The sequence below is a fragment of the Rousettus aegyptiacus genome, unplaced genomic scaffold (assembly GCF_014176215.1).
Source record: "Rousettus aegyptiacus isolate mRouAeg1 unplaced genomic scaffold, mRouAeg1.p scaffold_m13_p_13, whole genome shotgun sequence".
Lineage (NCBI taxonomy): Eukaryota > Metazoa > Chordata > Mammalia > Chiroptera > Pteropodidae > Rousettus > Rousettus aegyptiacus.
In genome coordinates this window covers 53,335,095-53,349,747 of record NW_023416288.1, presented here as the reverse complement: position 1 = coordinate 53,349,747, position 14,653 = coordinate 53,335,095, and the positions used below count along the sequence as shown (strand labels likewise).

Here is a 14,653-nt window from a genome sequence, read left to right as displayed (position 1 = left end):
GACTTTGAAGTTTGAAGACCGATTAAAAAGTCAACAGCTCCTATCATAATGTCAAGGTCAGACATCTGTGATCCAGACTTGCATCTGAGAAAGTAGCTATTGACCATTATAGGATGAAACTCATGCCTGTCTTGCTGTTCTCAATGTCGAGCAAAATTTTACCTCTTTTTGCCTTACATTATCTGTATCATTTGTTCCATCATTTCTTTCAAGAATCTGCTCAAATATCACCTTATCAGAGGAGCTTTCTTGGGCCCATTGTGCATTCTCCTACCCACATCTTTGCTTAGTTTTATATTCTTTTATAGTACTTTTTATACCTTATATGATTATTTGTTCATCTTTATGTTCAAACTGAAACGTAAGCACTTAGAAGGGCAGGAGTTTTCTTATCTTATATTTCTAGACCCCATAATAGTAGCTAGCATTGCCATAGGTGTTCAAAAATGTTTGTTGAACAAATTCTTAGGTGGCCAGACAGCAAGAACAAAAGGATAAAGTCTATGTAAAAAAAAAGAAAAAAAAGCTGGAGTTGCGTCTCTCATCTTTATTTACTGTGATGGAAGTGAAGAAGGAGTTCATGGTCTTGTTCTAGGTCCTCGGCTCCTGTTCAAAGCACAAACACTTCACGGATAACAGGACTTGGTGTAGGTACAGCCTGCTGTGTATATCTGGGTCTTGGACTATAGGTTGTGTTGAGAAAGGTGGGGCGAGGGGTTCTTCTATGTCTTTGGGGCCTTTTGTGAATGCTTTGACTGGTTTTTATATGGTACATATGGTCATTCTGCCTTTCTTCCTATCCTTTCCATACCGTCTCAGATCTCAAGTTACACCAAATAATTTTGGCAATTTGCGAAAGGGAATTTTGTGTCAAACTTTAGGTAGTTCACGCAAAGAAATTTTTGGTACCTACATGTACATGTTTCGTAAATAATTATGTGAATTCCTATATAGTGTGGATGAACAGAAGTAACTTCTTAATGGCTCTCAGGCGCACATATTTGTATTAACATAATCCTCGGCTCCCGACAGTCATCAATAGTCAGTGAATGGCTTGTTTTTAATTTACTTTTATTTATTCTATTTCTTTCTCCTATAATGAGCACCTATGAAATCAACCACCCAACACGAGACTGGAACATTGTTAACTTCAACTGCCCAAGCTTTCCTATCAAATAAATGCTTCTTTAAAACAAAAACAAACAAACATTTAAATGCATAGGCATCCAAATGCATAAGTAGCATTTCTACAGCTCTCTTGGATTAGCTGTGGAATTGTCTGTGTGTTTGTATAGTCAGAAGATCTCTGAAAAGTCGAGGCTCACCCCCCGCCCCCTTCTCTGCCAAACTTGGAAGACTGACTCCGGTGACATGGGTCAAAGAAAGTCATTTCAAAGCGGAAGTCAAGTAGGGTCCAAAATCTTTGGAGTAAAGCACATAGAAGTGAAGCAGTCTTGAAAGAAGGGTGTGTTATTTTTATCAGCAAAAATAGTCATCACGTAAGGCCATATCTGGGTTGCTATTGGCCTAAGTGCATACATTCGGTGGGGTTGTGACATTGGGTGGGGATATTGGTTTAGGGATGAGGTATGTCAGATTAATCTTATGAAGAGGAGATAGGAAGAATTTCCAATAAAGGCAGCTGCTGATGATTGGCTGGAAGGCCAGTACGCATTAGAGAGCCTCAGCTGGCCTTGGGAACTAGATAATAGAAGGAAGTAAACTAATGAAGGAAAACAAAAAATAGCTGAAAACAGATTACGATTGCAGGCAAAGTGGCAAAGGAGACTGGCAGATGGATGGAAGTCTTCTGACACCACCTGGTCTCATATAAGACTAAAACGTATGAAAATTGTTAAATGAATGGGAGGGCAAGAAAGCTTGCAGCCCCGTGTGGTCTTGAAATACTTCTTGGACTAGGGCATCTATGTGCCTTCTTGGGAAAGAACACTAGCTGGCAGTCTTCATGCAACACCCTGCTGTACATTTACTCAACAAATACTGAAAACTTGCTGGACAATAAGCTCAGTCACCAGACATATGGAGAGATAAGGGGCAGGCTTTGTTTTCTGTGAAACACCTGTAGAAACAGGGCGAGGTGTGTTTGAATAGTTGGAGGATATTAGGTGTGGCTAGAACTAGAATATTGGGGAGGTATGATAAGCCTGGACACAATGAGTGGATACAAACATTTGAGGGCATTTTAAACCATTTTAAGGGTTTTGGTTGGACTGTATCTTAGTAAGAAGCCACTGAAGGATTTTTATTTGAGTTTATTAAAAATTTTTTCAAAGTAATACATGCACAAGGTAAAAAATTAAATAGTACAGAAGAACTTAAACTGAAAAACACAGATCCCCAACCTACCTTCTTTAACTAATCCTATTCCCTAGAAGCAATGCATTTAACAATTTCTATTTTTAGATCTCCTGTTATCTAAACTTCCTAATATTAAATAATATGTTTGAACAATAATTTCTTGGCTTATTAACTTTACACAATCTTTGATAATACCCCATTACAAAAGATAAGGATTTAACTTACACTACCCCCACCTTTCCTTTGTTTATCCTTTCCCAAATTTTTGATGTCATTTTTAATACTTCTATTCATTTAATTTATAGCTTTGAACAATGTACTAATCCTCTAGTTCTTGTTTCATTAACTGTAGACTTTTTTTCATCCCCACTTTGATGATATAAGCAGCCCATTCTTCCTTTCACCTCTCTTCCCATAACTAACTATCAACTTCTTCTCTCTTTTTCCTTGTCAGGATTAATTACTTTCAACTTCATTTCTACATAAAAAATTAAGCCTTTCATGTTTTGCCTATAGACTGATCAGAACACTGTATGCCAATAAATAGCATCTGCATTATTCTGGCTACATGAATATCGTTTATTGAGAGCCACATAGAAGCTAGGATGTTTTCTTCAATACACAGCTAATGTCGTGACTGTGCCACGTGAAATGTACCTGCCGCCAATGTCAAATGGGGTCTTCTTACATCACATGAGTAATTTTCGTTGTTGTTTCATAATCGGGTGTGCATTTCTTGACATGTTTTTGTTTTGTTTTCTTTTCTATTGACTACAGGATCTATGTTCTCCACGTTCTCAAACATTCTGGCATCTCAATGATATGATCTATGGCACAGAATATATATTCTTCCTGAGAGCCAGAGACTATGTGCTCTCATCTGAAATGGGTCTGCTGGATAAAACTCTCTCTCTGGAGTGAGACGTACTACTGGATAAGTGTCACTCTGAAGTGACGCATCCTGGGCGAGGTTCATCATTTTCTAAATTTTGCTGCTGCTCCTTTCCTGGTTCTCACCCTCGTTTTGCTGGAGAACTTCCTCAAGGTGCTTTCTCAGGAAGGGTGCAAAGGAGGTAGACTTTCTGAAAACTTACATGTCAGAAAATGTCTTTATTTTGGCTTGACCCTTGACAGTTTGGCTTGCTAGGGACTCATGGATAGAAAATTTGTAAGATATTTGAAGACATTGCTCCATTGGCTTCTAGCTTTCAGTGTTGCTGATGAAAAATCTGCTGCCAATCTATTTCTTATCTCTTTTTGGTTAAATACGATGACCTAATTTTATTTTCTCTCTGGGCACTTTTAATGTCTTCTCTCCATCTTTAACATTCCAAAAAGTCACAAGATTGTGTCTCAAAATGTAGGTTTCATTGAGGCCCCCTCATTCTGGAGGCTTAGTTCTTTCTGTTCATTTTTCTTTTTTTAACCTATATTTTGTTTTTTCTTCCAGAAACTGCTAATGGTTAGATACTGATTGTCTATGTCTCTGTCTTTTCTAGCTATTTTCTTCTATTTCTTTTTGCTCTATATCTAGGGAAATTCCCTCAACTTTATTTTCTAGCATGTTTACTGAATTTTTTGGCAGTCTTATTTCATTTTCAAAGGCTCTTTTTATTCTCAGAGTTTTCCCTCAGCTTTTTATCTTACAAATATACCTCGGCTCTCTCTAAAGATATAGCTAGATTTTTAAACTTTTTTTTTTTTCCATTTTAACTTTGTTTCTTCCAGAATTTGTTGTGTTTTTCAAATTTCCTAATTCTAATTGGTAATTTTTTCTTATATGTTTCTCCTCTGGCATTACCTCTCACCCGCCTACCCCCTCATGCCCAATGTCTGGGAGTTTCTAGTTGACCATTGCATTTAAGAATCACTATAACTGCTGACTTTTACTGGAGTTGGTGTGGGTTTCCTCTGTCATCCTATGGTTCGATCCGTTTTTCCATGAAGCCTCTTCAGTGACTGAAAGCACTTGGTTACTTGAGGGGAGTGGGGTCTTGACCGTCGGTAGAGAATTGGCTGACAGGCTGGGGGATCACTTATTTCCACGAAAAGAGAAACTTTATTGTGGCGCACCAACTCCTACCTCTCCTCAGGCAGTTTATTCAATTCCTTTATATAAACGACAATGACGATAACGACGACAACAACAAACAATAACAACAGATTTTTCACTGGTACCAAGAGTTGGCTGCCTGTGTTCTGTGCACAAGAGATGGGTTAGAATGAGATGGGGCTCAATTTTACAACTGGTATAGACAGACATGTTAGGTGCCAAGGCTCTCGGGGGGTTGGGTCTTTCAGATCAGCTTATACTCTGTCTGAAAGGTACCTTCACTCTCTCTTTTTCATGCTCCACCAACTTTCTCTCGTTCAGAAATGTGTTGAGGTCCTCTTCATTTATAGCCGAATGCCTTCAGTTTTCTTTGTCGAGAGGTTTCTTTTGTATTTCTTGACTTCCGTTTCAGTGGGGCCTGGGGAGGGAGGGAATGCAAACTTACACGTTCAGTATATCATCTTAAAGTCCAAGTCCCACTGGAAGCTTATTTAGATAAGTGGGGTGACATAGATAACTTTACATTTTTAAAATATCCCGGGGCCGTACTGCTGAAATGGATTCAAGAGGGAGGAAATGGACATAAATATTATTCTAAATGACCGAGCGTCTAATTTCCTTTCTGAGAACATGCAGCGTCTGGGGCTTTTGGGAGTCAGGCACTGTACCAAAATAACCCAATTATTCAAAATCCAATAAGCTAGTAGGATGCTTTCATGATGCCCTGGAGGGAATGACTGAAACCTGAATAACTGGGAACCCACAAGCACTTCGGGAGCCTACCTCAGATTCTTCTTTTGAACTGGAATTTGGGATAGACAAAGGGACTTTTTGTTGTGATAAAAATAGATGAAGGGTAAGTACAAGCAGCCAAACTGCTGGCAAGTAGGGACATAAAGGCCCTTTTGTTTGCTGGTTGGTTTCTTCATTTACTCATGAATTTGGTCATTTCAGGCCCTGGAGTTACTCGCACCCATGCTGTAATCAGAATGCCCAGGTTCAAATCCCAGGTCCACCACTTGTTAGCAATGAGACCTTAGGCATTTTACTTAATTGCCGTAAAATTCAGTTCACTCATTCCTAAAAAGGGATCCATAAGTTTCCATTTCATAAAATTATTGTGAAGATTAAGTGAAACAATCCACATAAAGGAACTAGTACAATACTTGGCACATACTCAACACCTCATTAATTGACAGCAATTATTTTAAATGTTGAACAAACATTCAACATCTGCGTTTAATCACCTAGGTGATAGATATCCGTGAAATAAGGGAACGTAATTTTATGATCGAAAAATGACATGATAAAGGAATCCAAAGAAAAACAATATCTAGGTCAAATCTTATTGTCTATGAATCTGCCCAATATCCAACGAAGCAAGTAAGTGTATTAAAATGACTGACTAAAAAGCAGTGAGCTAAAGGAAAACTGCTTGAATATCTACAACATGAATGCTACAGCTCCAACTCTAGCTGAAACTATAAAGCAGTGGGAGGTTCTGATTATGATTAGAAGACAATTTAAGAAAATCTTTGAATATGTTGTAATTAAATGAAATTTGAGTCAGCTATACCTACTTATCTTGTTCCAAAGTAAAGGTTTCTGTATGTGTGTGGACTTTAACTGCCCAATTGGTAAGTTAGTCTTGATAGGGATAGAAACCTGTGTTTCTATGGAAACGTAAACACCATCACTGAGCTGGATGCCCACTGCTTGCCAAAGACAAGCACACTCATGGAATTGTTGTGGTTTTTCAAGCGTCTTCTACTCTTAATTAAAGAAGGAATTTTACCTGAAGAATGGAATGAATAAAGAGAGCAGACCCTAAGTAGCTTTTAAAACCCTGTGAGTTTAAAGGTCTTGTTTTAGATCATAAAGCAGTGTACCAGAACCCTTTCAGAGGCTGGTCTGTGATGTGTAGAATGGAACAGGATTAATTATACTGCATCTGTAAAAGCCATCCAAAAGTGAAGTCTAGTTCTAAAATTAAGTTGCAGTAATTAAATAATGACAGCTGACATTTCCTCAGTATCCAACTGCCAGGTACTGTTTTGAATACTTTCAGAGGCACTAAAATTTAATCCTCACAATAATCCCAAGAAATAGATCCCATTTTACAGATGAGGAAATCGAGTCACAGAAAGATTGAGGAACTTGCCCAGAGTTACTCAAGAAACGAGTCAAAGAACCAGGATTTGGATGTGGGGAGTCAACTGTGACAGAAGACGACCTTAACCTCGAGGTCATGGGAAGGAGTCAGCTCACTAGTCTGAGGACCAGCATAAAATAAAGCGGTCCCTTGGACAGCATGAAGTTGTCCACGAAGCTCTTCAGGATTACTGAACTGAGTCCTCACAAACATCTGTGGGTTTCTGTCCTCATCTCACACACAGAGAAGTGGGAACGCGGAGATAAAATGACTTTCCCAAGAGCTTCCCCTAGCTGTGGGCTCTTTCTGTTTCACCAGATTGCTTTTCAAGCTCGTTGGAAACTACCCAAGACACAAAATATGTGAGTCATCAGGGAGCTGTCTGGCTATCATGGTAAACTCGTGTTTCAGCTGGGTTCTATGGTCAGAGTTTTTAGAATAACTTATCAAAAATAAAAGCCCAGAGTCCCCAGGATGTCAGAATGAGAAGCACCGTCTATGGGCGACGGCCCGTGACGATGAACTGAGGCCGGCACAGACACAGGGGCCAGATATGTCAGAACTGGGCCACATACGGTCAGGAGGGAAAATGATAGCTGAGAGCAGAAGAAGGAAACTCGTCCACAGAAGGCCTCGCTGATTACGCTTCTGATTACGCTTCTGATTACGCTGTTTTGCTGTGTTCTGGACCCACTTCCTAGAGACAGAGCTAGGCGACTGGATTAGGGCCAGTGAGCTGAGCGGACAAGGCTAAGGCCCTAAGAGACAGAGGCCGAGGACTGAATCCCCATCTCTGCCTACCTCCCCAAACCTCTCTACCTGCCACCTCGCTGGGCACTCCTTACATCTGTGTGAGGAGGTATAATTTCATAATGTTTTCCTTCCATTCCGGCAGGTAGGCAAGGCTGGTTGCCACTTCCTTCTGGATCGGCCAGGCCCAGGCCTCAAAGAAGGGAGCCAGGTTCTTCTGCACTTGGTGGGAGAACATCTTCACCCACAGATTCATCTTGTCGACGTTGTCTGTGGGCAAGTTGGTCTGGTTCCGATACTCGGTGAAGAGGCGGATGAATGGCTCCCAACCAAAGGCCTCCTGCAGCTGGAAGGAGAAGGAAGAGGGGCGTGGGACCGGCGGTCGGCAAGACCAGCCCTCTGAGAAGTGAACTTAGTGCGCTGCGCCCCTTAAACGCTCGTTTCGTGTCTGTCACTGGTACCCTCCCTCTCCCCTGTCTCACCTGCTGGCCTCAGGCCCTCCTCCCTCATATTCTGATCTGAAGCAGGGCCTCGGGGCTAGCCCAGCGCTTAGCACCAAGCAGACGCTCGATGCGTGGTGGCTGTGGTAATAATATCTATAATGTCGTCATTTTATTTACCACCAATACCTTTATGTGATTATTATCGCATAATGATCATTATGAGTATTTATCATCATGAAAATGGTTATAACATATTACATAGACTTAATGTGGGCTGAAGTGAAAAAATTCTCATGTCTTTCACAGTTGCAAAGTTAAACTCCAATACGTGGGGAACACCCGGCCCGATCCTGACATAATCCTCATTACTCAGATCTGTGTTAATTTGCAAGGCTACTGAAATGGACTTTGACGGGGAAAAAAAGTGAGTCCGGTAGAAGCAGAAGACTACATATAATCTAAGTAGCTAGAATTACAAGTTAAGTGTAATTTTAGAAAAAGGTGGCCGTCCTGAGGCCACTGGAAATCGCGCGCGTGAAGCCGGGTTACAGAGCGTTAGGGTTCAAAGGGGCCTTCACACTTCCCTAGATGACCTCGACTTTATTTCACAGAGGAGGAACTGCTGTCTCTGGGGCGAAGTGGCCCCAAAGACAAGTCTAAGTCATCTCCTGGCAGTTTCGTTGTCACTCTCGTGGCCGTGGGGACGAATAGAGAGGAACTGAGGCAGGCGAGAGGACCAGAATAGAGTGTGCCTGGCCTGTGACTGAGATCCAGAATCCCAGATGATGACGCTCCACGGTGAGCTAGGAACTGACCGGGGACTTGGAGCGGGCCCTGGGGTGCTGAACAACAGCTCAAGGGAAAGACACATCCAGGCCCACGAGGAATCTGGGATTGCCTATGAGGTGGAAACGGGGGCCCAGCCAAGTCTTAACGAGAAGGTGGTACACTCATCTAAGGAAAAAAAGCAGGTCCTATCCCATGTGCTTGTGTTGGGGTAGAAGTTATTTGGTTTCAGACGGCTGTTAAATAGCATAGTTTGGCCTCCACCTCAGGTGTGTCTGGGTCTAAAGCCAGCGACAGTAACCGTACTCATAACGCCGCATGTGCCTCGGCCACGTTTTCATCTTTCTTGGTGCCTTCTAGTCTCGGGAATCTTTTCAAGACATGGGGTTGCGGGGGTGCGGGGTGGCTGAAGCAATTAAGTCTGCCTTAGGGTCTTGCAGAGTGACGTGCTGTGACGCATCATCAAATAGGGCTGTCAGGGTGTCTGAGGCCCAGTGGGAGACGGGTATAGTGAGAGGCCTCCTGGGTTACTAGAATGTCGCCTGACAATGATGCTCTGGCGGTCCCCACAGCAGGGGAAAGCCCGTCACCCTCCATGCTCGCCCATTACCTGTAAATACGTTTCCAGCGCTGTCCACGCATTCCAGTTTTTCACATTGGGACCCTTGCCCAGGTAGATTCTGACTCTCTTCTCCCGGACTGGGGGCCACAGAGCAATATTGGCACGGCTGCGAGGAATGCCCAAGACCGTCTCGTGCACATACACACACCACAGGTTGCAGGTGGCCTCGGTGGTGTGCGGCGGGAACTCCCACTCCTGCCGCTGCTGGTTGCGGCCGAGCTCGTGCACGGGGCCCCACAGCCCCTTGGTCCTGATGAGCTTCTCGTTGATGAGCTCCTGCACCGACTCCAGATGGCACATGATGGGGTACCCCGCGTGCATCCAGCCTGGGAAACACACGAGGGAGGGAGAGGGGGTTAGGGTGCTCCCTACGCATCTGCAAAATCCTTCTCTGTATTCTAGCTCCCCAGATACTCAGGAGCCCTGATGACTTGCAGAACCCCACAATTCTCAGTAGGGCAACCCAAACCCAGACCCTCAGCCTCTCATTCTCTAATAACGCCTTCCCTCACTCTGACCCGCGAGCGGGGCTACAGGAGGTGATGCAGGTTACAGACTGCGGTTCATGCTACGATTCGATTTTTCTGTTTTTACGAGAGGGCCCTGCTCATGTGAACCCGTGTCATTATACTCTTCTCTCGAAATTAAGAAATCGTTGAGGGTGGTCAGCCTTCTCATTATTTAGACGTGGAATTGCCCACATTTGCATTACTTTAGAGCGGTCTTCTATGTAAGTCAAGAAAACTAGGGTCTATAGTGATGTGCATGGTTCTTGAAATTTTATAGGCTCCTCACCCCAGTTCTTTAGACCTCTTGGCTCACTGGTAAAACGCCATCAAAATATCCCTTTAAATGTTCCTCAGTGTTTACTGAAGGCGCACACACATGTTACTTAACCATTCCAAAACTGTTGGACACTTAGGTAGTTCCCAATTTTTTTTTTTTTTTATGAAAGGAAGTGGCTGAGTCTATGTTTTTTTAAATCAATTTTTTCCCTTTTCGTTTAAATAGCAAGGATTACACCTGATAAGTCTTGCCAAGAAAACATTTTTACTCTGCTGGCTGCCACCGCAGGCCCTCGGGGGCAGCAGCGCGGAGAGCCGGCTCGCCCAGGGCACCCACCTACTGAGATCTGCACGTCGGCAACAATCCTCTGAGGCAGACGCAGGGGGAAGGGCTCGGCGCCCAGCCGCGCCACAGCCTGCATCACCTCGTCCCAGAGGCGAAGCAGCGGCTCGGGATTCTCCAGGGTGCGAAGGTTGGCAGTCGGCACCGTCAGGATGATGTTGTCCGTGGCCAGCTCGCCCCAGGGACCCGGGTTTTCCTGGATCCGCCTCTTCCACTCCTCCTGGGATGTCTCCCCTGGGAAAAAAGACCAAGGGGCTTGAAACTCACTTTCCCAAATCCCTCACGGTAAAGCATGCAACTTGAACCCCAGGAGAACACCAAGGTCATGCCCGAGCACGGCCCCCTCTCCATCCTTCTTCTGTGAAGTCCTCGTGGACGTGGTCTGGTCTATCTCCTGGGCCCCAAAGCTGAATCGAGTGAGGCTTACCTTCTTTCCCTCCACCAACAGGAAGCTCTCTCTTCCTGTACCCAACAGCCCCAACGATGTCACTCCCAGCTCTCCTGTCCCCTCCGGGCTCACTCCGCGGCCCCCACTCACCCAGCTTGTAGTACGGAGCATGCACAGCCCCCTTCACAGTGACGGGCACGGCACCCAGCTTGCTGCTCTGAGGCACGATGACGTAGAGGAGGCCGCCCCACAGGCAGGTGATCGATTTCGTGGGCTTGTCCAGGCAGCAGCGGTTAATCACCAGTGGGCCACGGAACAGCTTGCTGGCCCTGGTCAGGTCATCAGTGTGGCAGCCAATCTGTACCTGGAGCAGAGAGATCCGCCCCAGAGTCACCTCGGGGCACGTGTGGGTGGAAGGGGTGAGGACCCAGGAGGTGGGGACAGGAAGGGCACTGGGCTATGACTCCAGGTAAGCTCAGCCTTCCCCGTCTGTGAACCTGCGTGCTAAAAATAAACCCATAAAACTGCATTGCTTCTCAGGTGCCATGGACCCCGTCATGTGTAAATGTCCTCCTGGGGCAGTCAAACAGCTCCACCCAGGGTGATGGTTGAGATGCTGAGCTAAGGGGCACCAGGTGTAACCACGGGCTAATTCTGAGGGTCCCTGGGTGTCTCCACAGTGGAGATTCTGGTGCTGGGAATGAGGTGGAAGGGACCCTGCCTTCTGCTGACTCGAGAGGCGTTCAGTGGGAGGCAGTGTGGCCAGCTGATGCAGTGGAAGGTTGATTCAGTTCCTCCCCGTCTCCAAGGGCCCCCTTTCTGGGCCGACAGAGTGACTCCTGTCCTCGGTGGAGTCCTGGGATTGGTGTCCCAGGTTTATGCTAGACGTTCCAGAGGGATGCAGGCCCAGAGTAGGCCCAAACCGTCACAGAGGCTCTCAAGGGCAACAGAGCAGGATGGCAACTTAATTTGTAACCAGGGTGTATGTAAGTGAAGGTGACCGAGCTGGAGGGGGACAGGGCAAGCAAGGAGCAGTCTCTGGAGTCTGAACGGAAGCTGGAGTCGGCATGGCCTGTGCTACAGTAGGAGATGCGTACGGGACGGAAGAGGAGCCACGACTTGCCGAATACCTCTGCGTGCCGGGGCGCCTTGCCTCTGGTCCCTTTCCTGTTCCCTACTCTGTGCCATCGGCTAATGCACAAACTCCAGAGCCAGAAGGTTCGAGTCCCGGGCTCTGAAATGTGTCAGACATATACATTTCAATCAGCCAATGAGCTCTTCTGTACCTCAGCTGCCTCCTCCTTCAGATGGGTATACAAGTACACACCCCGACTGCCGACAGGGTTGTTATGAGGGTCAACTAAGATGCCGACTGTGAAGGCCAGGACGTTAGGGTTCCATGTTTCGTGGGGAGATGGGGCATGCGTGGCCTCACCTTCAGGTCAGCAGAGGCAGCGGCTTCAGGCAGTGAGACCTCTATAATCTGCCTTCCGGGGATGTAGAGCCCGGTGCTCATCCAGCAGTATCTGGTGCCTGTCAGGAGCGCAAAGGGACAGACGTCAGCCCTCCTCCATGATCCTACCTGCACGCGGCATCTCCACAGCCCCTTCCTGGGCTCTGCGCTCCTCACCCGGTCCACGCTGCCCTGACCCGACCACTGCAAACGTTACCTACCCCCGCCACCCCCGACCCCCGTCTCCTTGCAAGTGCATGGCTAAGAGTGGAGAGAGCTTCCTGGAGGAGATTGGGTTGCTGAAGTCATCATGCCCCCCGACACTGAGCTCCCGCCCCTCATTCTGTACCTGGATTGTTGCAGTTGACCTCGACGGTGATAGGCGACTCCGAGGGGCGCAGATAGGGGCTGCTGTACATGTCTTCAATCTCTGGGACTAACAGCGAGAGGTCGCTTCCGGAGTGGGCCAGCCCCGTGGCCAGGGACAGCATGGCGCCCCTGCAGCAGTCGTTGATGACGGGGTTCTCCCGGGTGGCTACCGGCAGCCGGTACCGGCTCAGCAGCTTCCTCAGGAGCCGATGCACGGACGTGTAGGCCGGGATCTCCTCCGCGGGGATCTGCAGGAAGGCCGCGCCGTCCGGCCCCAGCTTGGCCAGCCAGCCCTTCTCCACGTTCCCTCTCTTCCTGCCCATGATCACCTGGAACTCGGCCAGGGTGGAGCGGAAGTGATAGGTCCTGATCCCTGCTTTCGGAGTACGGAAGGGCCCTGGGTTCAGGCTCTGGCTCGTGATGCTGATGCCGAAAGGGTTAAGGAGGAGGTTACCCGGGAACCGAGCCAGAGGGGACACCCCGGGGTTCTTGAAGGCCCACCACCAGGCCTGGGCTGCAACAAACAGTCCCCCGCCCTCGGCTACGAACTCCTGCAGCTCCTTGACTCCCACGTCATTCACGGGCTCGAAGCAGTACACACTCGCCTCGCTGGTCAGATGGGGCTCGATGCTGGTGTCTATGCCCCCCACCGCGAGCAGGCCGCTCAGTGTCCTCAGTTCTGTCTGCACCACGATCTTGCCTCGGCGGCCCGCGTCCAGCCAGCGCACGGCATTGAGCAGAAAGGGGCCCAGTTTACCCACGGTGAATAACACCTTGTGGCCCATCACGACCACCCGGCCCCGGCCGTAGCGGGCGGCGGCTATGACACAGCCGTGGTAGGAATCTAAGCCCAGGGGGAAGGCCAGGGCCCCGTGCACCAGCAGCTGGGATGGGAAGCAATCCGAGTTGCTGATGTCCAGCTCCGAAATGCCGTGCAGGAGCTCCTCCCTGTCCTCGGAGAGGTCGTCTTCACAGCTGCAAAGGACACACGGGCACTGTTAAAGAACAGGCTCGTCATGAAGCTCTCGGAACAGCGCCAGGCACAGCCCGAGGGCCAGCTTTGCTGCCATGACCAGCTCGTGCAGGGAGCTGGGAGAACAAAGGGGGCAGGTCTTCCCTCCCTGCACGTCTCACCCTGTCCACGCTGCCTCGACTCGGCTCCTGCCGAGGCCAGACAGACGAGCTGGGCGAGAATTCTGCTCTGCTCACTGTCCGCCTTCAAATTCTCCGAAGGATGCCCTGCTGCGTTTGCCAACGCTACATGTTAACTAGTCCAGATTTAAGTATTAAGAGTGCCCTTTAAGCATTATATAAAGAACTGAGTGGGAAATTATGTTTTCACCCTTATAAGGAATCTTGTTTATAAATTTCATGCAGCTCATTTTCTGCAAATGAGCTCAATGGACAACTGAGTTCATGGTGAAGACTCCCTGTTGTGTCAGAAGGTGGGCTAGGTAGCTGAGTGACCTCAACCCTTGCAAGCCCTTCCTGTCACTTGAACCCCAGAGGATGGACTGTCTGCACCCAGCACTCCACGCATTCGCTGCCTGCCCCCAGCAGTGACGGACATCCACACTGTGAGGTGTTTCTCAGCACTATCTGTTCCTGTCTGTGCTAACACACCTCAGGACACCCATGAGCTCACAAAGGGAGACACAGCCCTGGATGCCCAGCGGGTAACAGGAGATAAGGCGTAGAGCAACCTCTGTAAGCGTGAGACCCCAGGGCTGGTTCTGCCACCTGTGTTAGGCGAAGCTGTGCAACTGTATGGTCAGCAGGGAGCTGCAAGGGGACACCGAGAAACGGCGGTCAGGCAGACGGCAGCCTACGTGGAGCACCCGTGTGGCTGAGAGGACCCTACCCGACTGATGCTCTCAGCAGGACGTTCCCGAAGATAAAGGCGTCATCCTGCTAGATGACTCCTGCTCTGTGAAGAACTAGTCATTAAAATTATTCAACTAGCTCGTCCTGCTCTGACTCCAGGTTTATCAAGCAACCTGGTGATTATGACCTTGCTTCTGATGATCGGCGTAAAGAAAGAAGTCATTGACCAGGCCAACCAGAATATTCTAGTTTTGTGACATTTCTATTATTCAAGAAATATCTTGGACAGCCTAGCTTTGATTTGGTGATTCTAAAATTTTTTAAAAAATATATTCATTAAAAAAAATATTAGTACTTTAAAAATGT

At 47.3% G+C, this 14,653-nt stretch overlaps 1 protein-coding gene and 1 long non-coding RNA gene across 6 annotated transcripts in view; one reads left to right on the top strand and one right to left on the bottom strand.

Annotated features, from left to right (window-relative positions):
* LOC118610757 overlaps positions 1 to 14,653 on the top strand; it is a 167,487-nt gene that overhangs the window by 58,061 nt on the left and 94,773 nt on the right. The gene's annotated exons all lie outside the window — the stretch shown is intronic.
* Positions 2,258 to 14,653, bottom strand: part of LOC107516932 (TRPM8 channel-associated factor 1) — a 48,108-nt gene continuing 35,712 nt past the window's right edge. For 4 of the 5 annotated variants that reach the window (XM_036230759.1, XM_036230758.1, XM_036230760.1 and 1 more), the window contains exons 3-9: positions 12,444 to 13,438; positions 12,077 to 12,174; positions 10,792 to 11,005; positions 10,248 to 10,487; positions 9,114 to 9,451; positions 7,370 to 7,620; positions 2,258 to 4,790 (exon numbers count right to left, since the gene is read on the bottom strand). In XM_036230759.1, the coding sequence (XP_036086652.1) occupies positions 4,781 to 4,790; positions 7,370 to 7,620; positions 9,114 to 9,451; positions 10,248 to 10,487; positions 10,792 to 11,005; positions 12,077 to 12,174; positions 12,444 to 13,438 (2,146 nt within the window). In that variant the 3' untranslated portion in view covers positions 2,258 to 4,780. Of the gene's footprint in view, positions 4,791 to 7,343; positions 7,621 to 9,113; positions 9,452 to 10,247; positions 10,488 to 10,791; positions 11,006 to 12,076; positions 12,175 to 12,443; positions 13,439 to 14,653 lie in introns of all 5 variants that reach the window. The other variant, XM_036230761.1, reaches the window with a different exon arrangement.